Below are 25,456 nucleotides of genomic sequence, written 5' to 3' on the forward strand. Positions count from 1 at the left end.
CTGCTTTGGACACTCCCAGTGGGGGTCTCCTCAGGCTCACTGTGGAGTCCCAGCTCCTGCGCCCAGTCTGCTCTGTTGCCGGACTGCCGAGCCCTGTGGTTGCCATTCCTGCCCCTTTGCACCTGCTGTTTTTCCTGGCACCTGCTTAACCCTCAGGCCTACTCCCAGACTCCTACACATCCAGCAGCAGCCCAGCCACTGCACCCCTAACAACACTCCCAGGCAGTTAGTCACTTGTCCTTGGTGTTCCTCCTAAGTCCTAAACAGTCTCCATGGAGACACCTTCCTGTCCTGTCCTGTCCTGGTGACCTCTTTAAGTTGCAGGCTTCCTCCGGGTCCCTCCTCCTGGTGTTGGTACTGCCCAGGGCCTGGCTCTCAAGCTCAGGTATGTTTCTTTAGTGACTTGGAGCTCCTCAGCCCATGGGGTGAACTCTGCCTTCAGTAGCCCTTAGAGATGATGGTGGGTCACTCCACACTCAACGTTGCCAGGTGGGGGTGCCCTAGTGGACCTGGTGGTTCATCCTTGGGGAGAAAGGACCGAAAGGATGCGGAAAGTGAGAGTGGAGTCTGAGGGCTGACTCAGCCATAGGGGCAGCATTTGGTCTCACAGGTCACCCCAGGGGATGTGCTGCAGGCTAGGTGGGTTCTAGAAGCGGGGGAGGGTGTTCCCGTCCATCCCATCTCTGATTCACTCATCCTCACCCAATCCTGAGTGGCAGTAGACCACCAACTACCAGCATCCCCTTGTCCAGTCCCTGCTGACCCTCCTCTCAGGAAGACATCTGTAGAGAGTCTGGGAGCCGAAGTCACTGCCCACTTTCCAATCCCCACTCTGCTCCTGTTGGACCTGGGGTGAGCTACTCTGGGTCTCAGAGTCTCAGTCTCCACATCTCCAGAATGGGCATACAGCATCCTCAAAAGGCTGTGGGATGAAGGAGGGGCTGTCGAGTGCCAGCCCCAGGTCAGCCTCCTTGCAGGGGTGGCATGTGGAGACGTACAGGGGAGGAATGTTCTGTCAGGCATTTCAAGTAATAAGTGGGTCAGTGGGGCCTACCCGCTAGTGGCTGTCATAGTTCTGACCTTAGCCTCTTGTCCCTGACTCCTGACAACCATGAGAGGAAGGTGCTGGCGCTGGTCCACTCAGTAATGAGGAAGTTGAGCCTCAGAGAGGTGAAGTCACCTGCCTAAGATGACCCAGCAGGGCCGGAGCACAAGTGGTATCTAACCCTAGGTTTTTCTGTTGCCTGGTCCCCAGGCAGAAGGGACTAAGACCTCTGGCTCTGGGAGAGATCGATGTCACATCCATCCCGTACTCCGTACAAAGTCCTCGAGAGCAAGGGACAGGTGGGCGGGCACTGCGATGGGCCGGGTCTGGGGCAGGCAAACCGGTCAGGCAGCTCCGGAGACTCACAGCCTTTAAGTCACAGGAGCTGGTAAAGCAGCTTGGCCGCCGGACAGGGAGCTGGGGCCGAGAGGCCGCCGTCAGGTACGGGGGATCCCCGGGCTGGGGGAGGCAGTGGGTGGGAGCCGCACATCTGACCCAAAGTGAGCCCAAACCCTGGGCTTCCCAGGTCCTGGCCACTGTCCCACTCATCCGCCAGCATCTTTCTCTCCTTCAACTCTACCCCGGGACACCCTATGCTGAACCTTCCCGTAAACCGGATGCCCTGATTCCCTTCCCTCTCCAGGCACCTCCGTCCCTCCAGACCCCCAAATGAACCCAGTTCTGAATGTCAGGTATCCCCAGTTGCTCGCCTGCTCCCTAACTCTTGCCCACAGAGGCTTCAGGCCTCCCGCCACCCACAGCGCTCCTCCCTCAACACTGGCGGTAGTGGTGTGCTGAGGAGTAGAGTAGGTTCCAACTCATAGCAACCCTGTGTAGGGTTTCGGAGGCTTTAAGTCTTTGCCAGAACATCTTTCTGCCAAGGAGCAGCTGGTAGATTTGAACGACTTACCAGGGCTCCTGCACACACAGGTTAACCTCATTTTATAGCTAAGGAGATGAAAAGTCCAGAGGGCTTTTCTTTAATTTTGCTAGCACACCCATTCCCAAACCAGAGCTGCTCAACCCTCTTCCCCTAGGGGCGCCCAAACACCCAGCCCAAGGGAAACTCACCCACCCGCTAAATTGGCTTCCTAGCCCCTCCCCCTCCTCTTTGGGTCCTCAAACTCCAAACAGCATCTGACATCCCCCTAAAGTGTTTCAGGATGTTGGGGTGATGGGATTTCTCACCTGCCCAAGGGCAAGGGCACACAGAACTGTCCTGGGAGTGGGGCAGGGACCCATCTCCATCACCACTGCTGTCTCCTGCTGAGCCATCCCCTCCCTTTTCCACCTGCCCCCCCCCCCCACCAGGATCTCCTGAAGCCCAGAGTCACCACCATGCAGCAATACCAGGTCCATTTTGCCAAGGGTGCCCTGCCTCCCCGTGTCCCGGCTGAGGGCTACTTCATGGACCCGGAGTTGGGGTACCAGAGAGGTAGGGGTTCAGTTGTGGGGGGGTGGTCAGAGCAGGAAAGAGGCCTGTGAGTGGGAACTGTGGAATGAAATGGGCACCTCAGGCCCCAGGAGAGAGGTCACTATCACTCCCCAGGGGTGTCCACAGAGTGGGGCCTAGAGAGGAGCCCCAAGACCTAAAGGGGCCAAGATGGGAGCCCGTCCTGGGAGGACCCCTTGGCCTTCTCCTTTCCCCAGTGTGGGAAGTCCCCCTCATCCCTAAGCTTCCACCTAGTGGGAACATCTGGAGGTGCCCTTAGCCCTATGTGCACAGGAATGAGTAGGGGTCAGCTTCCAGTGCAGCTGCAACTTGGCCTGCCCAGGTTGGGAGGGGTATGGGGAGGGGGGCAATTATCACCCATTATAGCTGATTCAGCCTCCTCCCTCGGACCTGGGACTTACACATCCCAGGCCAGCAACCTCCTTGCTGGCCTGGCCTGGGTGTAGGTCCACCCATCCCTTCTTTGCACCTGGCCTGTTCCCTCTAAATGGCCAGCTCACCATGGACTCCTCTGAGTGCCTCCTTGGGGGCCCCCTATAGGCACCGGAATCTAGGGGAGTAGGAGCTGATGCCCCTTCACCTCTTCTCTCCTGATACCCCATCCCACCACCCCTGGGATGGCACGGCTCCCCTTGACCTATTTCCTCTCTCCTTACTTGCCATCCGGATCCTTCTGGGCCTCAGGTGCCCTCAACATGCTCCATCTGAAGACTGGTTCATGCCAGTGTGCCTCTCTACCCCTCTCAGGGACCCAGGCCCAGTCATCACACTTCCTTCCTTTCAGGATCCCGTCACCAATGGCACCATGACTCAGCAGCCCCTCAAGCCCACAGGCCCAGTCAGTTGACCCCCCAGGCCCGCTGGCAGCTGGCTTACCATGGCCCACGGGGGGGCAACGGTGGCTGGCGTTGGTGGCCCCGGCCCCTTGTCCCGCAGCAGCCGCAGCCCTCACCCCCCAGCCCCCTGCGGCAGCGGCTCTGCCCCATCCATGGGGCCCGGAGGGGACTGCCTGCAGCCGCCAGCGTCCCCCAGCCGCCCCCCGCGCCCATCACTTCACCCACCACCTCACCTACCAGCGCACCCGCCATGGTCAGCAGCGGCCCAGCCCCACCCGCAGCAGCCGGCATTCTCCTGGAGCCCAGCCAGCCCACAGAAGCCCGGCCCCTGCCTGCCCCAGCAGCCTGCGGCCCCTTCACCTCCTACAGCTCCGGTGCTAACCCAGGCCCTAAGGAGGCTCAGTCCCCAGCTCTGCCACCTTGCTGCGTATCTGGGCCTCTTGCTCCGTGGCTAGTGCCTTAGGTCTGCCCTCCTAGGCGTGCGCTCAGGCCCCTGGCCCTGGCTCTCAGGGTAGCACTCCGTCCTGGTCCTGGTCACCCTCGCCTCTGCCTCAGCTGTGGGATCTAAGGCTTCCGGGCCCAGTCTGCTGCTGGCCCTGAAGGACTGCCTGAGCGTGGTGAAGGCCTCTTTCTGCTCTGCTCTCTCTTCACAGCCCTGCCTCCCCCTAGCCTGGCAGGCAACAGGGGCACATGGGATAGGGTGCCAATGCCAGCTTGTTGGGCAGCTCTGGTGAGGGGACCCAGGGCAAGTATGGAGCGGCAGCAAGAGGTAGGGAGTGAGTGGGGAAGCAGTATGGTTGAAGTCCATTCATTCATCCACTCGTGTAAGGCTTTTATAGTCACACTCATTCACTCTCACACATTCATTCATCATTCATTCCTTCTCTCATACACCCATTCATTCACTAATTCCTTCACTCATTCATTCATGTACCCATTCATTCATCCACTCATTCATTTGCAAGCTCCATTCATTCATGAACTCATCCATTCTCTTTATTAATTTATCCGCTCAGTCATTAGTTCTCTCACTCACTCATTCATTTACCCTTTCATTCATCCCCTCATTCATTTTCTCACTCACTCCCCCATCTACTCATTCATTCCATGCGAAGTCCTAAGGAGACATCTGAATAGGATCCAGGCCACTCTCTGGAGTCTCTTCTGGGCAGTGTGGTCAGCAAACACAGACTGGGGGAGCAGGCATGGTGTGTATGGGGCAGCCCAGAAGATCAGTGTGGCTTCAGGGGACACAGTGAGACCAGAGAGGGCATTAGGCGGCAGTCATCCAGGGCAAGGATGTGACTGTAACCCTGAGCGAAGGGGGCAGCCTTGGGAGGCTGGGACCCAAGAGGAGCACCAGTTGCCTGTGGATCTAACAGGAGAGGGGACAGTTGAAAGTGAGGGTGGAAGCCCCACTCAGTGAGACAGTGACTGACAACGTGCAGAATTAGGAAGAATGGCAAGCTGAGGTGGTGGCTGCCACCAGGCTCGTCTGTCTCTAGGCCTGTTTTGAAAGGAGAACAATGGCTGAGCAGGAACTCAGATCAGGGTTGGGTCAGGCTCCCAGGACATGTCCATGTCATTTTTCTGGATCCTCTTGGTCACGATGCCCATTGCACAAACAGGGAAGCACAGGCTCAGATCCACCCTGTCCTTGTCTTCCTCCTGCCATCCTGCAGAGCCTTTGGGCCTGGTACCTTACCTCTTTGGGGAATGCCCCAGTACACCAGGCTTCTGTGAAAGCCCCATAGAGCCAGGACACCAACCAGGATCTGCACCCTTCATAGCCATCCAAGATTGAGGCATTCACTGAGGGCTTTTGGTTAGCATCGGGCTGCTAGCCACAGTCCTCTGGAGAAAGATGCAGTAGTTACTTCTGTAAAGATGTACCATCTTGGAAACTCCATGGGGCAATTCTATGCTGTCCTATGGAGTCGCTGTGAGTCAGAATCACATCACTGGCAGTGGGCTTTTTGGATCCCCAGCCTCTCTGTCCCAGTCCTGGGGGGCAGGGACAGAGGCGGTCCCTTTTGCCAGGATATACAGAAAAAAAGTGGCCAAGACTCGGATGTGGGACTGTCCAGGCATAGGCTCAGGGCAGATGGATGAATTGAAATTATGGGATGGGAGAGAAGACAATTGTGGGTCACTGTACGAGGGTGGGGTGAGGTGCGGATTCGAAGCAGAGAGGAGCCTGGGGTCCTCGGGTCACATCCATGCCTGAGCCAGGAGAGGAAGCAGGAGCTGACAGTGAGCACTTTATGAGCTGGAATGTGATGCCTAGGAACTTGTGGCCAAGCTAGGCTGCTGGTCAAGCTTGATGGACAAGGGCCAGGGCAACCAAATTCCCACAGGCCTCTGAGCCAGGCTAGGGGAGTCCAGCCCCCCTGCCTCTGACTGGAAGACCTCTGTGGAGCCCCAAGGAGCAGACCTGACCACAGAAAGCCCTCATCTGAGGGTTTGGCTCAAATCACCTCAACAAGTCAGGGCACAGGGTGCTGATGGTGTAGGGAAGGGCTGAAAGTGGGCGCTGCAGAGGGCAGATGGGGAGGAAGGTGGTGGCGGGTCAGCTTCACTGACTCGGTTTCCCCTCCCCAACCCCCACTCCGGCCCCCAGACATTATGACAGAGGATGACGTCTACTGCAGCTGCTTGGCCAAGACCCTGTGCCACGTGCCTGTCCCTGTGACTGTGGGTTTCTATGCCCCCTTCGGCTGCCGCCTGCACATGATGCTAGACAAGATCACCTGTGAGAATCTTGGGGGAGGGGTGGGAAGCCAGGCCCCTGACCCGCTTGCCCCCAGCCTTGCCACCCCATCTCAGCACTGACTCCCCTTGCCCCAGGCCCCTGCTTTCTCCCCTCCAACCTGTCTTTTGCCAACTGACTCCAAGGAATTTTTTTGAAATACACATCTTGCTCAGCTCCTCCCTTGCTCAAAAGTCCTCATTGGCTCCCCATGCCCTAGGGAGAAAGTCCAGGTTCCTCACCCAGGCTTTCCCCAGGCTGCTTAACGTTTCCCTGCTTCCTCATCTCATTTACTCTTTGACCCTTGGAACCTTTGAGTCCCCCTCTCTTAGAGCCTTCCCATCTCCTCTCCAGACTTCCCGGCCCGCCTCCCGCCCCCCCCCCCCCCCCCGCCCCTAGCTCCGCCTTGGGTCTCCCTCATTCTCCTTCCTTGACCTCTCTTCTCTTGGGGGGGAGGGGGGGCTCTACTTCTGCCCACCCCTGGCCCCCTGAGGTCCAAGTCAGGAGGTGAAACTCGCCTCCAGTCCAGCTCCCAGGCTCCTGAGGGCCCCTTCCCTTCCACTCACACGTCTCTCGCCCCTCCTCCCCACAGCGCTGATGCAGCAGGAGGCGACGCAGCGCGAGTTCGAGGAGCTGCAGCGCGTGCGCTGGCGGCCACGGCAGGTGAGTGGTTGGGGCTTCCCGCAGCTGCTATGGTACCTGGTATTCCTGCAGCCCCTCATCACCGAGGTGCACCTGCGGCGCAAGAACGTGCAGTTCCTCTTCATCCGCTTCAGCGCCTGGCAGTATGCGGGCACCGACAAGCTGTGGGCCGGCCTGGTGACAACGCTGTGCGAGGGCATCCGCCATCACTACGGCGCGCTGCCCTTCAGCGTGTACTCGGTGCTGGGCAATAAGCCGGCCACATCGCCGGACTTCTGCCAGCGCGAGTGGCACTGCCGGCGCCGTGTGTGCCTGGCGTTGGTGGCGCTGCTGGCGGCGCTCTGCCTGGGCGTGGGCCTACTCTACCTGTCCCTGGGCGGCCACGCGCCGGGTCACGCAGGCGCCAGTGGCAGCTTGCTCAAAGTGTTTGGTGGCGCAGCCACCACGTTGTCGGGCTCGGGGCTGCTCATGGCCGTGTACTCGGTGGGCAAGCATCTGTTCGTGAGCCAGCGCAAGAAGATCGAGCGGCTGGTGTCGCGCGAGAAGTTCGGCAGTCAGCTGGGCTTCATGTGCGAGGTGAAGAAGGAGGTGGAGCTGCTCACCGACTTCCTGTGCTTCCTGGAGATCTACCAGCGGCGCCGACTGCGCGTCGTCCTCGAGGTCACCGGGCTGGACACGTGCTACCCCGAGCGCGTGGTGGGCGTACTCAACGCCATCAACACACTGTTGTCCGACAGCCACGCGCCCTTCATCTTCATCTTGGTGGTGGACCCCAGCATCCTGGCCGCCTGCCTGGAGAACGCGGGGAACATGAAGGGCACGGCTGACAATGGCTACCTCTTCCTCAACCGCACGGTCACACTGCCCTTCTCGGTACCCATCATGGGCCGCCGCACTAAGCTGCAGTTTCTGCACGACGCTGTGCAAAGCCGCGATGACCTACTCTATCGCGAGATTACGCGCAAGCTGCGGCTGCCTGGCGCGGCCCAGAGCGGTGTGGATGGCGCCGAGGGCGCGCAGCTGTTGGCTGTTGAGATGCAAGCGGGCGCTGAGCGCGCCCAGAGCCGCATTGATGCCGAGGCGGCGCGCCGTATTCAGGAGGCGCTCTTGTGCCTGCACGACGAGCGCGACTGCCTTTACGAGTTTGTGCCCGACAACGTGGTGTCCATGCGGCGCATCGTCAACACCGTGCCCATTACCGTGCGCCTGCTACAGCAGCAGCAGCTGCAGGGCGACTTTGGGGGGCCCACGCCGCGCCAGGCCGTAGCTTGGGTCGTGCTAGCTAACCAGTGGCCATGTCGCCTCAGTTGGGTGCTTCAGTGTTTGGAGGACAGGCAGCAGGTTGGGGGCGCCCCCGAGGGACGCGCGCGCCTCTGGGACGTGTTCTGCGACAACAGCCGCGAGCTGCACACCATGACCAAAGAGTTGCAGAATGTGCTCGACCTGGATGGCGACCCGGAGCTCTTCGAGCGCTTCCTAGGCGCCGACTTCCCCTTTACGGTAGCCGAGGCACAGAGCCTGCTGCGATGCACGGTCAACCTGGACCACTCTATTCGCCGCCGCATGGGCCTCATTCGGGCTGTTAGGACACTGAAGCCTCCCAGCCCGCCCAGGTCTCCTGCACGGGATACTGCCCACGCCACCAACGGAGCCGCCAACAGAGCCACCACCGCTGCTGGGGTGCCCCCGTCAGGCCATACCAACAGAGCTAATCATACCTCCGCATCACCCCCACCTGGACACAACGCAGGACACGCCTCTGGGCATGCCAGCAACACCCGCTCACCCCAGGACTGTGCCAAAGGGGGCAAGTCTAGACCCCTAGCCTAAGCACTCTACCTTCCGGGGAACCCAGCTCCAATGATTTTGAATGAAGGGCTCCAAGCACCAGGGGCAGCATCTCCTGTCAGCCCAGATGAGGCCAAAGGGGACCCAAGATGGTGCAAGGATCAGGGTCCACTGTAAGGAGTCCAGAATGTGACCGCCACATTCCCTACAGAGCCGTGGGCAGTGTCCGAGACCAAGTTCAGGACTAGTGAGAAACTAAGGGTTCAAGTGCAATAAATGAAGTTGTGCAAAGCCCGGGCTGGTCTGTATGCTTTGGTATTGGCCCGTTTAATGAGACTAGAATAGGACTGCCCTGTTTGGTCCCACCTGAGAAGCTGCAGGCAGGTAGCCTCGTCACAGGCATCCCTGGTGAATGGGGAGCTGCGGGGGTGGTGGGCGAGGTTACAGAGGCAGGGGACAGAGGAGGCTGGGTTGACTCAGGTGATAGAGATCACCCAGGCCTCAGGGAATCTAGGTCGTTGTCCCCACACCCTAGCCAGTCCCTCCATGGGCAGGCAGAGCTCTGGCATTTCCAAGGGTAGTGTCCCCGGTGACCTCAGCAGGCTGCCCCACCCTCACCCTACTGGTATAATTAGGCCTCACTGGCACCTCAATCAGTGGGGTGTGTGTGTGGCCTGACCTCCCCCACAGAAATAACTGTCCTGGCCTGCCTTACCGCCCCCAAGGGCCACGGGTTGTTGTCAGCCCTTAGACGGGAACTGAGGATAGGGATGTTGAGGGGCAGAGATGGGAGAACTTGCAGGACACAAGAGCCAGACAGGAGGGTGACCATGGAGTTGTCAATGACACTCATGGTGTCTATCAGAATGCTTCTTCATTATTCAGTGTCTGGACCTATAATTTTTTTGGTGGGGAAGGCTACCAATGCTGAACATAACATGCGACTAGAAAGAAGGTGAGGGCGTGACTTCAGAGCCAGGGCAGTAGGGACAGTCCCATGGGGATCCAAGGTTTGTGTACTAAGGTGCCCCCCTTCAGGCCTTGTATTCCTTAGTCCCAGCTTCCTGGGCCACAGTGCACATAGTGCACAGCCAGCTAGCCCTATCATTCATTGTCATAGAAGCTGTGGGGACAGAAGTGCTGTTTTTTTCAGTCCCTGGAAGACAAGGTCCTCAATGAGATGGACTGGCCCAATGGCTCCAACAATGGGCTCAAGCGAGTGTGAGGATGGTGTGAAACCAGGAAGTGTTGGTTTTATTGTGCATGGGCTCTGTGAGTTGGCACCTAACAAGGACATCATGGCTCAGTTGGTGGGATAAGCCAAGCCTGCTGGGTGACATCCTCAGACATGGGCAGTGTTATCTGTGGCTGGGCTACTGGAGCCGATGGACCTCCCTTCCCTGGAGCTAGAGCTAGAGGAACTAAGTCTCCCTTTTATCAGCTAGAATCCAGGTGAAACACAGATTGGTACCAGGAATGGGGTGCTGCATGAGATAGACACTGAAATGTGGACTTGGCTGGAAACTGGGAACCAGACTGAGGAGTCCCCAGTGAGAAGGGGGTGGCCAACAGGAGGTGGAATCAAGCAGTAGTCAGATTGCTGCCCATGAGAAAGTTTTTGGGGACTTTGTAAGCCCTGGAAAGAAATAAAGCCAGCATGTGAGAATGCCTGGTGTGGCCCAGATGCCACATCTGCAGTGTGGAGCTCTCCCATCGAGATGAGGGTCCTGGGCTGTTGCTGTCGTAACAGGGTAGAAATGTGGTGCCCCCCCCGCCCCCATGACACCCAGTTTAGCAGCAGGCTGTGTCTTCTGCATACGCTACCAACACACAATACACCCAGGGCCATATAGCTGGTTGGTGGGAGGCCACATGCAGTGGGGTTGATTTCAACGGTCATGCTGTCTCCAAGTAGGTTGGTAGACTTTCCCTCCACAGGATTTTCAAAGTGGTGACCCTTTTAGATGATTACCAGGTCTTTCTTCTGAGGTGGCGCTTGGTAGGTCTGAACTGCTGACCTGTAGTTCAGTGCTTAACTGATTGTGCTACCCAAGGATACCTGTGACTGAAGGCTCTTGTTGAGTGTCATTGAGTCAGTTCTGACCCACAGTGACCCTGTATAGGGTTTCCAAGGAGCAGCTGGTGAGTTTGAACCTGTGACTTTGTGGTTCAAATAGCCTTTGCAGTCCAGTACATTAACCCACAGCGCTACACCTTGCAGAAAGCAAATACAAACAGGGCAAGGGTTGCTCTAGCCCCAAACCCAAGACCCCAGGAAGTCAGCTGCTCCTAGAAAAGCTGTAATGCAGAGTCCCCTGTACATTGCATCAACAAGAGCAGGACATGACTAGTAACAGGACTGGGAGCTGAGAAGTCTAGGTACCACACAAGGGGCAGGTAGACTGAATTCCCTTTGCTGCTGAGGGCTGGAAGCCCCACTGAGGTTTAGGTTCCTGATAGGTACGGAGAGCCCAACCTGGCACTGGACTGCGGCTTCTCAGCGCCTTGGGCAAACTCATGGCAGTTTTCACGGCTTCCTCCTACTTAAGCCTCACATGCTGCTGCCACCCCCACAGCCCCACTGCAGGCTACTCCTAAAAGGAGTCCTGCAGAGCTTGAAGACATGGAGCAGCAAGTGACAGGAGCGACTACAATGGCCTAAACAGAACAGATGTTTATCACAGGGGCTGAAGGTGGGCAGCAAAGGCCTTGCCCCTCCTGTGGGCCATCTTCTGCTTCAGTTACCCAGAGCATCGTAGGCACAGGTTGGAACGGGGGCAGGCGGATGCCATGGGCTCCCCACTGGGGGATCAAGCCATCTGTCTGCCTGAATGCCAATTGTTACCACGTCAAGTTGTATCTGTGACTGAGAGCCTAGACCTGGGACAGGAAAATACTTGGGGCGCTTTCCCTTGAGGAAATGATGCATGGAGCCTGGCCAGGGGTGTGTGGTCATTTTCTTCTGGGGATCATTGCTGGGTTGAATCAGCAGGCAAGCAGGAGGACGGTGAACCCAGCTCTGGTTTATTAGAAAAGATGTGAACAGAGTTGGACCAGCAGGAGCAGTCCCCCCCTTGCCCTCCCCCTTGTAGTGCTTCTCGGGGCACAGCCTCCAGGGGCCTTGCCCCAGCTCCCTGATAGATTTATTGCACTGAAGAAACCAAGCTCTGCTCCTCGGCAATGCCCCCGCCCGCCCGTCTGCCCACCAGCCCGCCCCCCGGCCAGGCTGTGCCACCCAACTCCACCACCACCGCCACCATCCTCTGGGGCCGGCGCCGGGGCCGGGGCCAGAGCCGAGCGGTCCCACCACCAAGGAGGGCACTGGGCGGGACAGGCCTCCGGACAGGACTGGAGCCCGGCCCGGGTTGCTCCTCCTCCTCCCAGGGCTGGGCGGCTGGACACATAAATAGAAGTGCTTCAGTAGGGGCCGCTCCTTGTAACTCCTGCACCCTGGAGTGTGGCTGTGGGGGAGCGGCCCTTGGGACAGCCTCCCATCCCTGGCGTCCTGGGCCTCAGGAAGGCTGGGGTGAGGGTGAGCAGGTTCTCATGGCTCGGGCCTCAGCTTCTCGAAGACCGACCGGAAAAAGGTACTTCAGAAGAGATGAGGAAGAAAGGTCAGGGCCAGAGTGGAGAGTGGGGAGAGTCCACTTGGGGACACCCAGACCCTCCCCTCACCTAAAGTGTCACAGTGTCTCCTGACCAGATTCCTGACTGGCTTCCAGAAGCAGCTCCTCCAGCTCCTTCTCGTTCTTAGAACAGCTCAGCTCTGTGTGGGGAGAGGGGGGCTCAGCTCTGTGTGGGGAGAGGGGGGCTCAGCTCTGTGTGGGGAGAGGGGGGCTCAGCTCTGTGAGGGAGAGGGGGGCTCAGTTCTGTTGGGGACTGGGGGGGTAGCTCCAGTTGTGGGGATGGTGTCACAGTGTCTCCTGACCAGATTCCTGACTGGCTTCCAGAAGCAGCTCCTCCAGCTCCTTCTCGTTCTTAGAACAGCTCAGCTCTGTGTGGGGAGAGGGGGGTTCAGCTCTGTGTGGGGAGAGGGGGGCTCAGCTCTGTGTGGGGAGAGGGGGGCTCAGTTCTGTTGGGGAGAGGGGGGGCTCAGTTCTGTTGGGGACTGGGGGGGTAGCTCCAGTTGTGGGGATGGAAGCACTGTCCCATCCAGGCAGACCCCCCACCTGGATCCCCTCCTCGCCCTGCCCCAGGAGCCCCTCTCACCATGCTCCAGGCCACAGCTGCCCCCCTTGGTCTCAGGCCCCGGGGGCAGCTCCGGGGGCAGAGTGAGGGCAAACTCCAGCTTGAGGCCGTTGGGCAGCAGCGGCCCTAGTGGTGACCCTGGCTGTGGTGGAGGCTCAGACGCCCCTGGGTCCTGGCTGCTGATGGCCTCAGCTGGTGGTGGGGTGGGAGCAGCAGGTGGAGAGGGGGGGCTGGCAGGGGAGAGGGGTGTGGAGGGGGCGGGGGGCTCTGCCCTCTCAGGTGGACTCTCTACCCGGGTCACCACAAACACCTTGTGGCCCCGGCCCGGGCTGGACACGGAGATGCGCTGCTCCGTGGGGGAGGAGGGGCTGCCTGAGGGGGTCCTGTCCCCAGGACCCAGAGAGTCCGTGGGGGGCACCAGGACAGGGCAGGGGGCGGAGGGGCTCTGGTCGCCGGCAGCCTCCTCCGGCTCCCCGTCCTCAGAGTCTGAGTCTGAGTCCAGCTGGGGTCCAGGCTCCGGGGCCCCATTCTCCTGCGCCTCAGTGGCGGCCTCCTCCCCCGGGCTGGCAGGCTCGTCGCCCGGCTCCTGCTCAGGCTGGGGCTCAGTGACGGTGATCTCGGGCATGGAGGCCGACAGCTGCAGTCTCTGCTCCTTCTCCTCTCGCTCCCGCGCCAGCACAAAGTTACGCTTACAGCAGTTCTGGATCTCGGCCAGCAGGGCCTTCTGCGTCTCAATGAAGCTCTTCACCTGGGGGCGGGAGGGCCTGGCTAGTAGGGGTCTTGATGGTCTTCCCGCAGCCCCCAGCCCCCAGGGGAGCCCACTCACCGCCTCCTTCTTGGGCTCGCGGTCGAGGTCCAAGCGCAGCAGGGAGTGGTTTACCTTGAGGGCCAAGGACAGCGCCATGAGCCCGCCCGTCTTGATCTCGTTCTCCCGAAGGTCCAGTCTGAGGAGGCGGGGGCTCTCGGCGATGAACTCCGCCACAGCCACCGCGCCTGGGAGGGGGACCGCAGGGCTGGCCATGGGCCCCATGCCCAGTCGGCCATCCCCTCCAGCCTGCCTCCCAATCCCCCCCCCACCGCCCCCTCACCTTCACACGTGAGCTTGGTGGAGGCCAGGCCGAGACGCAGCACGCTGCGGTTGCTGATAAGCCCATTCTTGAGGTTTCGTACACCCTCGTTCCCAATGGGGTTGTGGCCCAGGTTCAGCGTCTCCAAACTCTGAGTGTGTGGCTGGTAGTGGGAGGGCAGAATGGGAGACAGTGAGGGACCCCGAGTGTGGAGGAAAGGCCCACAAGAAGAAGATGAAAAGCGTCAGAACAAGAGGCAAACTTTTGATTTTCTTCCTCAGCCGGCCCGAGTCTGGAATGCTGGGGTTCCTGCCCTACTGCAGGCCTACAAAGCTCCCAATCCTGGGGTGTGCTCTGAAATCCCTGACCCACAGCTCTGGGCCCTCCCGCTGCCTGGCCTGTAAAGCTGCACCTGGTACCCCCATATGTCCCATACCAAGTCTTCATCTGGATACCAACTGTGGGTGTACCCTGGAAGCGCCACTGGCTTGCTACACATACAACACAGAACATTAGATTTACAAGTCCCTGCAGGCTTCTAAAAACACCATTATTAATTAGCCTATCACACTGGATGCAAAAAACACAGAAAAGTAGTTGCTTGTTGTCATAGTGCCATGGGATTGGTTCCAACTCACAGAAACTGTTTCCAAAGACTAGCTGGTGGGTTTGGACTGCCTACCTTGCAGTTGCCAGTTCAGTGCTTATCCTATAGTGCCACACCAGGACTATATTCCAAAAAACACCAAACTTACTGGACAGGTTGAGATTTGAGGACCCTCTGAGACTATTGCCCGGAGAAACTTAATCCTCGAACTGAACCCCTCCCTGAGGGTAACAGGTTGGCTCAAAAAATGATGACTATCACCCATCAGTACTATTGTTGTTGTTGTTAAGTGCCGTCGAGTCGGTTCCGACCCATAGCGACCCTGTGGGTCTGTACAAAATCCCTTGTTTGAAAGCAAACTGTCAGTAAGTAAAACAAAGATGAGAAGGAGGCAGGCAAAGGAGATGAATGGAAACAGAAGCCCCAGGACAGAAGTGAGGAGAACAGGACCGTCCCCACACTGGTATCACTGAACACCTTGTGAGAAACTGCTGGATCGGAACTCTAACTGCACTGTAAACCTTCATATACATCACAAGCAAACAACAAAAGGCAGGCCAGTCTCTTGAAGAGAAGCATGGTGGAGAAGCTGAATGCCAAGCACAGTGCTGGTAAGTGCAGAGGGTCCCAGGACGTACAGAAGGGCGGGGGGGTGAAGGGGTGTGGCCCACCTGCCAGCTCCCAGCACTCACCAGGGTCATACCCAGGAAGGCCATGCCTGTGTGTGTGAGCTGGTTGTTCCACAGCACCAGGGTCAGCAGCCCCTTCCTCTGCTCCTTGAGGCCCTCACAGATGTAGGCCAAACCTGGGGAGACAATGCTGATGAGGCCCTGCGAGGTCCACAGGCTTCCCCAGGTCCAATTGGGAGCGTCTCCAGAGGACACGGGTGTGGGATTGACTGGGCCCAGCAAGGGTGGTATGTGGCCTTGCTCAGGCCCCCCAGATCCCTGGCTGGGAACCTGGAGAGTTCCTGTAGCCCCAGTCCTGATTGCTGTCTCTCCCACTAGACTGTGAGCCCTAGGGAGCTGGATGGGGTCTTCACTGTGCCCCCAGCACTGCCCAGCCACCTGAGTCCAGCACGTGGTTGTTGCGCAGGTCCAAGATCTGCAGGGAGCAGTTGAACTTGAGCAGGTTGCCCAACTGGGCCGAGTCCTGCAGGCCATTCAGCTTGTTGTCGGCCAGGTACAGCTCCCGTAGGTTCATGTTCATCTTCAGAGCGGTGGCTGCCAGGGGTGGAGGGAGGCACAGTGATGGGCAAGTCACTCGGTCATTCCCTGGAGGTCCTGTCCAAGGGGCCACACAACATACAGACACGCACACATTCGCCCAGCCAGCCACCCACGCTCACCGAGCAGCATGAGGGGCCGCCCTGATAGGCTGGCATTTTCTAGGTGCAGCACAGCCAGGCTGCTACGGATGCGCAGGGCGCGGGCCACAAACGGTGCCGAGTGGTCCAGTAGGGGCGTGTTGCGGGCATCCAGGTACTGAAGGCAGCTGGTCTGGGGGGCAGGAGGAGGGGAGAGGCTGAGTCAGGCCCCCTTGCACCCCAGAGGTCAGCAGGATGACAGGGGTCCTCTAGTTTGATTCTGGGGACATTGGTGGGGGTCCTAGGGGTGGATTGTCCCATTCTGTCTTAGACCAGGCACCTCTGTCAGTGAAGGGGAAGGGAACAGATGCTTACAAAAAGAGGGGGCTGAGGGAGGCTCGAGGGGACAGGACACCTCTTCTTGCCACAGGAGTAAGGAGGAGAAAACAGCTCTCTCCCCAAACCCACTGCTTCCCACTAGCCCAGAAGCTGGGACTCAGAGTCCTGAGAGCCAATGCCCCAAGGCTCATGTGATGGGACCTCAGGTCTGGGTACCCGGGGATAGCAGCTCCACCTTTCGCATCATGTGGGCAGCAGCCTGCCAGCCGCGAGTGCCGATGTGCTTGTTGAAGGAGATGTTGAGGTGGGTGGCTGACTCGTAGTACTCGATCATGTCAAAAAGGGCTGATGCACCCTGTGGGCATACAAGAGGGGGGCTCAGCCTCCTCTGAAGTTTGTCCTGAGGGAGCTCAGTGAGCACATACAGGGTCCTGGGGGGGGGGGGGGGTGAATGCAGACGAGGCACCTTCCCCTGGAGGTGAAGTGGAAAGGCCAGAGCCAGAGCCAGCTGCACCCACAGCCCCTGGCCTCCTGGACTCCTTTGTTGATGCCTATTTTCTGTCACCTGCCATTCAGAGTGGTCCGGGCAGATGTGCTATGTATGTGACCAGACCAGGTTACTACTGTCCCTGGGCCTTTGGGTCCTCCCACTGGGCCGTCTGCTCCCTTCTAACCCAGGGATCCTGGGGGCCTCAAAGCCTGAGGAGGCTGCTCCCAGAGGATCTCTTTAGCTCCCCCTACAGGCGCTGCTGTCCCCAGGATGGGCTCTCTGCATCTCTCCCCTCTTTGCACATGCTTCCCCTTTCTGGCCTTTGGGGTCTCCTCCATCCACTCTGGTATCGTGACCTTTAAGAGGCCCTGCCTCTGTTCCATCCCCAAACTCTGTCCAAGAGGATCCTTTCCTCCTGCAAATACTCCCCCCCCAAGCCTCCAGGGGTCAGGAGGTTCAGGGAGTGGGCGGACTCACATCTTCATCCAGGCTTGTCTGCTCCAGGTCCACGACCTTGAACTGCAGCCTCTTGAAGACCTCCTCCAGGGCCTCGCAGGCCTTGTAGTCAAGCCTCTCACCTGGATGAGACAGAGCAGCCCCTAGCCCCTGCCTCTGCAGTCTGGGGCACCGAGCCAGGGCCCTCGCCTGCATGCCTGCGTGAGTCTGGCTCCCATCAGTTGTCCTGGGCTTGCTGCACCTTGCTGAGGTCCCCCACCCAGGGCCCAGCACCGGCCAGACACATACCTTTCAGGTCCAGACAGTCGATACGGTGCCCAAGGTCCGAGAACTCCTGAGGGACAAGAGTGGACAGTGGTGAAGGCAGGCAGATCCCCCAGTGGCCTGACCGCCCATCCTGGCTCTCTACTACTTCTGAGGTTAAGTTGTATTTTGGGGGGTGACCATAGGGGCCTGGATCAAGGTTGAGAGGCAATTCTACTGGCTAGGCCCCAGGATGCAGGGCCTCAAGAGAGTGGGTGTGGAGCAGCGTGTGTCAGGCCTGCTCAGAGTCCTGGTCACAGACACCTTCCAGCCACTCGTACCTCTGGGCGCACCCAGCCCCCTTCCAGGTCCAGCCTCTGTAATTCTTATACATGAAGGCCAGGGCGGGTGCTGCAATGAACCCGGTGACAAATGAAGAAGAGAGGGCCCACGCCTGGTTTGCTCCTGGGCCCCTACCCCTGGCTGCCACAATAAGGGTCTTCTCCTAGATCTGGCAACGCCCCTTTTGGAATCCCTTACAGAAAGGTATGGTCAGGCCTAGAGCAAGTGCTCTGTGTCACTCAGGTGCTGAGGGAAGAATGACCCTGGGAAGGAGCAACCTTGGAATATTCTGGAACAAATCCTACAGAGAGGAAGGCACTAAGGCAGTGTGGGGGACAAGTATGCTGCAAGTGTGACAAGACCCTATTTGGATAAAAGTGGACAAGGACCCTGGGTCAGGGCCCCTCTGGAGATGAGACAACCTGCTCTGAGAGGACTTGTAGAAGCTAGGGTTCAGGGGCAGGAGAGGAAAAGTGGCTTTTACTTTTTGAAAATGTGAATGTATACTATTTTTGTAATGAAGAATTCTAAGCACAAATAGTCTATTTCCCATAGACAGGGGGTTTTCCCCCTGTGATTAGAGACCATCTGAGTTTCTGACTTTATAGATTATGTAATGCTTGTTGTGAAGTGCCATCGAGTCGGGTCCGACCCATAGCGACCCTGTACAGGGTTTCCGAGGGTGTAAATCTTTACGGGAGTAGAAAGCCTCAGCTGTTTACAAAAGGTCAGCACTTCAAACCCACTGAACCACCAGCCGTTCCGTGGGAGAAAAATAAGCCAGTCCATAAAGTCTGACATCCTTGGAAACCCTGTGGGACAGTTCTCCATTGTCCTCATAGAAGTTGGAGTCCATGCGACATTAATGAAGACCCTGACTATAGGGGCCACCATGGGAAGGATTTGCATGCTGCACTGTCTGTAACAGGTGCGCTCAGACACCGACCATCACCCTGTCTGGGGGGCCAGGCTGGGGAGTGGAGCTACCTGGAGCTGCCGGAGGAGCTTAGGAATCTGCCTGCAGTTCAGCTTCTGACAAGCCTGCTTGTAGGCACCGATGACCTCGTCCACGGTCACGTTTTGGGCTGTGGGTACAGAAGGCGGGGCTGTGATTTCCCACCTCCCATCCCACCTCAACTCCCCATCATACCACCCACCCTGGACCTGTCCACTGCGCCATGGAAAAGATCTCCCTGGTACCCCTGCCCCAAGCCAGCTGCACCCTCTTACAAAGAGTCCCCAGCATGACACATCCCTGACTTCTCTATTCTTCAGCTGCTCTCCCTGCTGGGCTGGAAGTCCGAGGAGGGCAGGCAGGGGGAGCCAGTGTGACTTTAGGGGAGCCTGTATCCTGTCCAGCCTTGTTGGAAGTGCCCTGCCTCAGGTCACAGGCAATTTCGTGGAGTGGGGAGCCTGCTCAGTCTCAACTGTGCACCCAAGTGGCCTCAGCATCCGTGTCTCTCGGACTCCCTGCTGCTCTCCAGGCACCTGGACAGTCAAACATCCTCTGCCACCAGTGGCTAGTCATGGTTAGGTCCCTGAACTAGGGACAAAGGCCAGAGGCTCAAAGAAGAAATAAAGGGCTGCACCCCAAACTCAACAAGTCCTGGCCCCTGTTTGTAGTTTGGGACTATGAGAGCTTGGATTTTAGCAGGAAGACAGGGTCATGGTTGTATCTGGCCTTGTGGCCATCTTAGGGGGAACATAGAGTATACAAACAACACTGGGGGGGCAGGCACATAGGTCCTTGGTAGCCCCCTTCTATTTCCTCAAGCCGTAGCCTATGCCCGGGGGGAGGAGATAGAGGGCCTGAGCCAGCACCTGGGACCATGTGGTTGGTAGGGAGGAGTCTAGCATTGAACTCTACAATGCAGGGCTGAGTTAGCGGGGCTGGACCCACCTGCCTGACCCTCTGGGACCTGTCAGGTGGGGCTGGAGGAAAGAGATTGAGGGAGGCCCCAGAGCCTCCCCAAAGTCCAGGCCCTATGTCTTCTTGCTCTCATCTCCTCATGGGCTAAGGGGCCTGGGAGAAGCACAAGGGATCCCAGGTGTCTGCCGCCCATCCTGCAGCCTTAGGGTTCCCTCCCCACCAAGCTCCCATGGGGACAGGAGTGGGACAGACTCAAGAAGTCCAACCAAACGATGTGAAATGAGGTTCAGGGACCAGGAAACTCATCAACCATCAAAGGGTGGTGAGCTTGAATGGGGAAAAATGACCTTTTCCTCACTAATTGCAATTTAACATTCCTTCTTATTAATACAGGCAGAGAGAGCGATGGAGATCCCATGGCTTTGGTATCGCTAGCAATGTCCCATCACCTGACAGTTACTGCAGACTGTAGATGTTCCCCACTACTCAGACATGTTCCCACAGCCTGAGAGATCATGTGTCAATCAAACCCTGCTGTCCCCCAGGCAATGCCCCCTCAGAGGGACCAGCAGGACAAGAGAACTGGCCTAGAGGGTTCTAAGCTGGAATCTTAATGGAAGCTGACTGCCACATCTTTCTCATGCCAAGCAGCTGGGCAACCTTAGCCACTGAGCCACCAGGGGGAAACGGCATAAGGTTACTCCCCGCACAGGTGCCTCCCCCACTCGACTAGGAGCCACTGGAGGGCACAGGACCAGGCACTGTGGGGCCCTCATCCCTGGGAGCCCATCTCCTAAGCCCTAGGTGAGGCCTGTCTGGCGGGTATAGGAGAGGTGCCGAGGCTCTTGGCCTGGCAGGGACTGGACTGAGAGAAAGGCACCCATCAGCTGGGTCTCAGACTCCCTCACCCATAGGAGAGCTCACCCTAGGCCTTGGCCCTGGCCAGCCCTGGCCCCTCCAGAAGGGGGATGCAGCACCACCTCTCCAGGCCAAGTCAGCCTCAAGGGATTGGGAAAGAGTCACACAGATGTGCCCTCTGTGCCCCCTAAGCTGGCAGGGATGGAAAGCTCCGCTGAGCAGGCCTCCTCCTCCGCGGCCACTCCCAGCACCAGAGCCGGTGTGCAGGAGTCTTGGTGTTTTCCATCTTATTACGGTAGAGCTGAAGGATAAGCACTGGACTGCCAATCGCCAGGTCAGTGGTACAAATCCACCAGCAGCTCCACTGGAGAAAGACGAGAATGCCTACTAAAACGACTTAGAGTCTCAGAAACCCCCAGAAGGAGCTCTGCAGTGGGATCCACTCAGCGACAAGGGGTTCACATTTGTTGTTGTTGTTACAGTAAAACGCACAAAAAAGAAACACCAAAAAATAAAACCCCTGCCACCTCAACCACTTTAAGTGGATAATTCGGTGACGTTAATGACAGTCTCAGGACTATTTCCAGCAGTTTGTCACCATTCCAAAGAGAACCTCAATGCCCCTAAAACACTAATGCTCTTCCCCAGGCCCTGGCAACCTACAGTCAACTTGTTTCTCAACGGACTGCTTCTGGGTGTCTCACAGATGTGGGGACCATACACGGTCACTTAACCTCATATGCTTAAGGTCCCCCCATAATCCCACTGTGAGTATATATGAGGGGGCTTCAATTTTATGCAAAAATGAAATGAAAGACAATTTTCCACCATTTGGAAGCCCCCTCATATATCCACACAGCACATCTTGTTTCTCCGTTCTTCCGGGGTGGACACTGAGGCTGAGTTCACTTTAGGGCTATTGTGCACACAGGTCCTGCCTTCAGGTCTCTTGGGTGCATACGTGGAGAGAAAGAGCTGGCTCCTTCGGTTCTCCTCCAGGAGGTCTGGTGGTGCTGTGGGTTAGGTGTTGGGGCGCTCCCCTAAGGTGAAGTCCACCAGCAGTGCCGTGGGAGAAAGATGAGGCTGTCTGCCCCTGTAAAGGCTGACAGTCTTAGGAACTCTGTATAGAATTGCGCTGAGTTGGAACCAAGTCAACAGTAGCGTGTTTAGGTTTTGTTCATGGGTATTCTGTTTAACTTCTGAAGAAACTGCCAATGTTTCCACAATGGCTGCCCCATGTGACAATCCCAGAGGTAACGGACAAGGATGACAGTTTCTCCCCCTCCTCAGAAGCACACGCCGGCTTCCACTAATTTGGAGAAGAGTCATTATCTGAGCGGGTGGGGCGGTATGTCCCTGACTAGTGGGTGGGGAGGTATGTCCCTGACTAGGACTGGAGCCGACAGGCTGCTCAGGCCTCCAGGCCTCCTTCAGGTGATTCCAGGGAATGGAGGGAGCTCTGATTCCCTGCTTAAGCAGTTCTGCTGATAACTGGAATTTATCAGCATGTGCCAGGGCTTCAGAAAGTTCTCTGGAAGGTGGAATTAAAAGGCAATGAAATTTTTACATGAATTTTTCTGAAGCCCTCTCATATTATTCTGAAGAATGTTTTTAATCATGGAGACCAACCCCAATAACCATTCCTGAGACATGAGGTACTGCCTTTATTTTTGTGGGTCCCAGACACCGTGGGAAACCTGAAAGGTGCTGAGGAAGACACAGGCTGGTGAACTTTATATGCGGCAACATGAGGAGAGGTTCCTTAGAAGCTGGAGAAGGAACATAGGGCCTCAGCGGGCAGCAGAGGAGTCCTTCAGGACCCAGCCCATGCACCCACTGAGAGTGGGTACTTTAAATGAACTTTAACTTAGTTTAATGGAGCTTTAGTCCTGAAAAATGCAAACAATAGTGCTGTCCATAGTTTATGATGTATCAGTATCTGGGAATGAGGGCAGTGTAGGATGAGAATCTTACCTTTCCAGATAACTAAAAAAACTACATTAACAAAAGGGGCATGGCTGTAGAAGAGGGCCAGACACATTGATTAAAGAATAGAAAGTTGTTTAAAATAGAAACATGTTTAAAAGAGAATTTAGTATGAAATAAAGTTGGTAGATTATGTTGACAGATTAAGGATAGATTATGGAGCTGTGGGTTAATAAACCAGACTGAAAAGTTGTTTGAACTGCAAGGTTGGTGGTTCAAGTTTACCTAGCTGCTCCTCGGAAACCCTATACAGGGTTGCTCTGGGTTGGAACCGATTTGACAACACTTAAAAACAACAACAACACTCAATAAACTAGTACTTGGGACAACTAGAGCTAACCAGTTGTTGTTGTTTAGGGTTGCTGAGTCGGTTCCGACTCATAGTGACTGTGTATGGGGTGTCCAAGGAGTGACTGGTGAGTTTGAAATGCCAACCTCGCGGTCACTGCTTTATCCCACAGCACCACACCAGGACTCCAAGCTAACCATTTGGGGGGAGGTAAAATTAGACCCTCCCTCCCACCATCATTCAGAATGCATTCAGTAGACTGAATACTAAACATCAGACAAAATGAAAGCAGGAAATAGAAGAGCTGGACAGTCATACCATCGTGATACGACTGAAGATCATCTGAACAGGAAAGCCTCCAAAGGCAAAAAAGTAGAAACAAAAGAAAAGCAACGAGCCACATGAAAGCTTAGAATTTAGTTTCAATCTTTAAAAAGTAAAAGGAAACCCGAGACTACGGCTCCTATAGACACCCTTCAAGCCTGGAACTGAACCCACTTCTGGGGGCAACTTCCAACCAAACAATCCACAGGGAGGAGTACAGCCACAGGAGACCAAGCTTCTGCATTCCATAAGACCACAGGTGGACTCCTGAACCCCATCCAAAATCTTCTGAGGTGGGAAATTTCCACTGGAAAGGACAAGCAGACCAGCCTAGAGTGGCTAGAAGAACAGAAGGTAATTCTTGAAAGACTGACAGAAAAAATATAAAACAGTAACAGCAGTCCGACTGATTACTACAAGAACAAGCAAGTTGCTCGCCCAGGAGACATCAAGGCAAGGGGTCAGGTCCGTCCCTCAGGGAAAACCCCCTTCCAAGACTAAGACTCAATGGGAATACACGAGCAGATATGCACTCTGATTGGTGACCACATTGGTCACCGATAAGGGGAAGTGAGGGAAAAACAGCAATGAAGCTGCGAGCTAAGCCCTACAACGTTCAATAGACTCCTATGAACCCGGGTGGAGACCTGGTTGGCCAGCAGTATGGCAAGACCTGGGGACTCTTGGGCCCAGAGTCAGTGACATAGCCACAGAGGACTAGAGTGGAGAGTGAAGTGTCCAGCTGATAAGAAGAGAGGGCATGTGCACAAGAACACCCACACTTGCAGATAATACCCAATTGACCTGACTTCAATGACTGGATGACCAAAGCTCAGCTAGAAGAAGAAAGAACAGAAAAAAAGAATAATCTGATACAATTTGATGAACTTGACCTTCATCTATGGATGCAGTAGCTCAAAAGAGGGAACAAATCTTTACAGCGAGGATCATTCCCATCCCCTCCACACACAGGTAAACAGGGATGGGCAACTTGGACACTGGCTACCCAAAATGGGGGGAGAGGGGCTACAAAGGCAAGAAGTGACTGGCTTACAAGCTTTCAAGAGGGAGCTTAAATCCAGAGGGCGTGGAGGAAGGTATACTCTCCACTGAGTAGTATCCAATCTGTCTAGGTGGGGCTAATGAAAGGATTTGGGAGATAGGTCCCATGTGGTACAATGGTGAATAATTGTTATTAGGACTGACTGCGAGGGTTGGAAATGTAAAGGTAGAGGTTTTGTAGTAAAAGGGGGGAGTGGTTGACTCTGTAGGCCAGGAGCGGAGGTCCCTGGAACCATCAAGGGAGAAGAGTGGAGTGTGGGACCCTACCCAGAGAAACAGTGATACCAGAGATGGAGGCAGAGATGATGATGTGGAGAGATGGAGCAGCTAGGGATGCTAGACCGAGAAAGGGAGAGGGACTGTGTGCTGATGACCAGGTGGCAGGCTTGCAGGGGATACCCTTTGGTTGATGATACATGGAGGGGATTGTAACCATGGCAATGAAATGATGCACAATAGGATGAATTTTAGTAAAGCTTATGTTCTCCCATGTAAACTATCACAGAATTCACCATAAAACATTAAAAAAAATGAAAAAATAAAAAGGACCTCAGGATACTGGAACAATCCCTATGATAAAACAACCCCACACAAAGCAAAAAAAACCCAAGGCTGCAGGTCTGGCTTTTGGACACTGCGAGTGTGACAGCTAGCTTACGGGGCCTCCAGTCTCAGTGACCCCGTCTTCTGGAAGGGACCACATGAGCCTCAGTGTCACCCAACCTGCCAACAGCTGCAAAGTCTCTGTCCTCAAGGCAGGTGTGTGACACGGCTGGCCCACGCAGTTCTAGCCTTGGGCAGCTCAGCTTTGCCTGGCCAGTTAGAATGAGGCCGCTGTAGAAGGTTAGCTGGCAGAGGGTGACGGAGAAAAAGAATGGCGGCAGGAGACAGTTCTAGTGACAGGAGTGAGGGCTTAGCGTAACTTACAAAAGGGAGACAGCTATGATTTTACTGAGCATTATAACTAGGTTTCAGCCCCTGGGTGGCTTCTAGGCTGTATACACACTCAGCTGTTAACCAAAAGACTGTTGGTTCAAATCCACCCAGAGGCTCATCAGAAGAAAAGACCTGGTTGGTGATCTACTTCCAAAAGAGGAGCCACACTGCAAAGCCTGAGGAGCACAGTTCTACTCTGACACACTCGGGGGCACCGTGAATCAGCACTGACTTGATGCCAACTGGTACTGATAAATACTTCCTCATTTACTGTATCACAGTGGCTTAGAGAGTGTGCGTCACACAAGGTACAAGGGCAGGTCAGCCCACGACACTGCGACACAGCCCGGATACAGCACCCTGACATGGTGAGGACAAGTGACATGATGCCATTGTCCTATCTCTGTGGGTCGTGATTTCTGGACAAAGTGACTGAGATCTCTTACAGGGGTCTGTTGTTGTTAAGTGCCGTCGAGTCAGTTCCGACTCATATAGGGGTTCCGAGAAATAACTGGTGAACTTGAACTGCCGGCCTTGAGGTTCAAAGCAAAGTTGCAGTCCAGCGCATTAACCCAAAGAG

At 56.3% G+C, this 25,456-nt stretch overlaps 2 protein-coding genes across 2 annotated transcripts in view; one reads left to right on the top strand and one right to left on the bottom strand.

The window, feature by feature from the left end:
• Positions 1-545: 545 nt before the first annotated feature.
• NKPD1 (NTPase, KAP family P-loop domain containing 1) lies at positions 546-8,555 on the top strand. Its single transcript, XM_006871478.1, has 8 exons — positions 546-554; positions 611-639; positions 1,256-1,486; positions 1,707-1,851; positions 2,357-2,480; positions 3,283-3,708; positions 5,955-6,086; positions 6,676-8,555. Exons 1-8 carry the CDS (start codon positions 546-548, stop codon positions 8,553-8,555), a joined length of 2,976 nt encoding a protein of 991 aa, XP_006871540.1.
• A 3,869-nt stretch (positions 8,556-12,424) lies between these two features.
• Positions 12,425-25,456, bottom strand: part of PPP1R37 (protein phosphatase 1, regulatory subunit 37) — a 42,512-nt gene continuing 29,480 nt past the window's right edge. Inside the window, exons 2-12 of the mRNA XM_006871345.1 lie at positions 18,539-18,636; positions 17,255-17,300; positions 16,988-17,088; positions 16,256-16,375; positions 15,724-15,874; positions 15,443-15,598; positions 15,068-15,180; positions 13,790-13,931; positions 13,528-13,694; positions 12,723-13,449; positions 12,425-12,507 (exon numbers count right to left, since the gene is read on the bottom strand). Coding sequence (XP_006871407.1) covers positions 12,425-12,507; positions 12,723-13,449; positions 13,528-13,694; positions 13,790-13,931; positions 15,068-15,180; positions 15,443-15,598; positions 15,724-15,874; positions 16,256-16,375; positions 16,988-17,088; positions 17,255-17,300; positions 18,539-18,636 — 1,904 coding nt within the window. The remainder of the gene's footprint in view (positions 12,508-12,722; positions 13,450-13,527; positions 13,695-13,789; positions 13,932-15,067; positions 15,181-15,442; positions 15,599-15,723; positions 15,875-16,255; positions 16,376-16,987; positions 17,089-17,254; positions 17,301-18,538; positions 18,637-25,456) is intronic.

This window comes from Chrysochloris asiatica, unplaced genomic scaffold (genome assembly GCF_000296735.1).
Source record: "Chrysochloris asiatica unplaced genomic scaffold, ChrAsi1.0 scaffold00168, whole genome shotgun sequence".
Classification (NCBI taxonomy): Eukaryota; Metazoa; Chordata; class Mammalia; order Afrosoricida; family Chrysochloridae; genus Chrysochloris; species Chrysochloris asiatica.

Coding starts and splice junctions, on each gene's coding strand:
- NKPD1 (XM_006871478.1), top strand. Junction 1,852..2,356: donor GTGGTGTGCTGAGGAGTAGA/GTAGGTTCCAAC, acceptor CCCCCCCACCAG/GATCTCCTGAAGCCCAGAGT. Junction 2,481..3,282: donor GGAGTTGGGGTACCAGAGAG/GTAGGGGTTCAG, acceptor CCTTCCTTTCAG/GATCCCGTCACCAATGGCAC.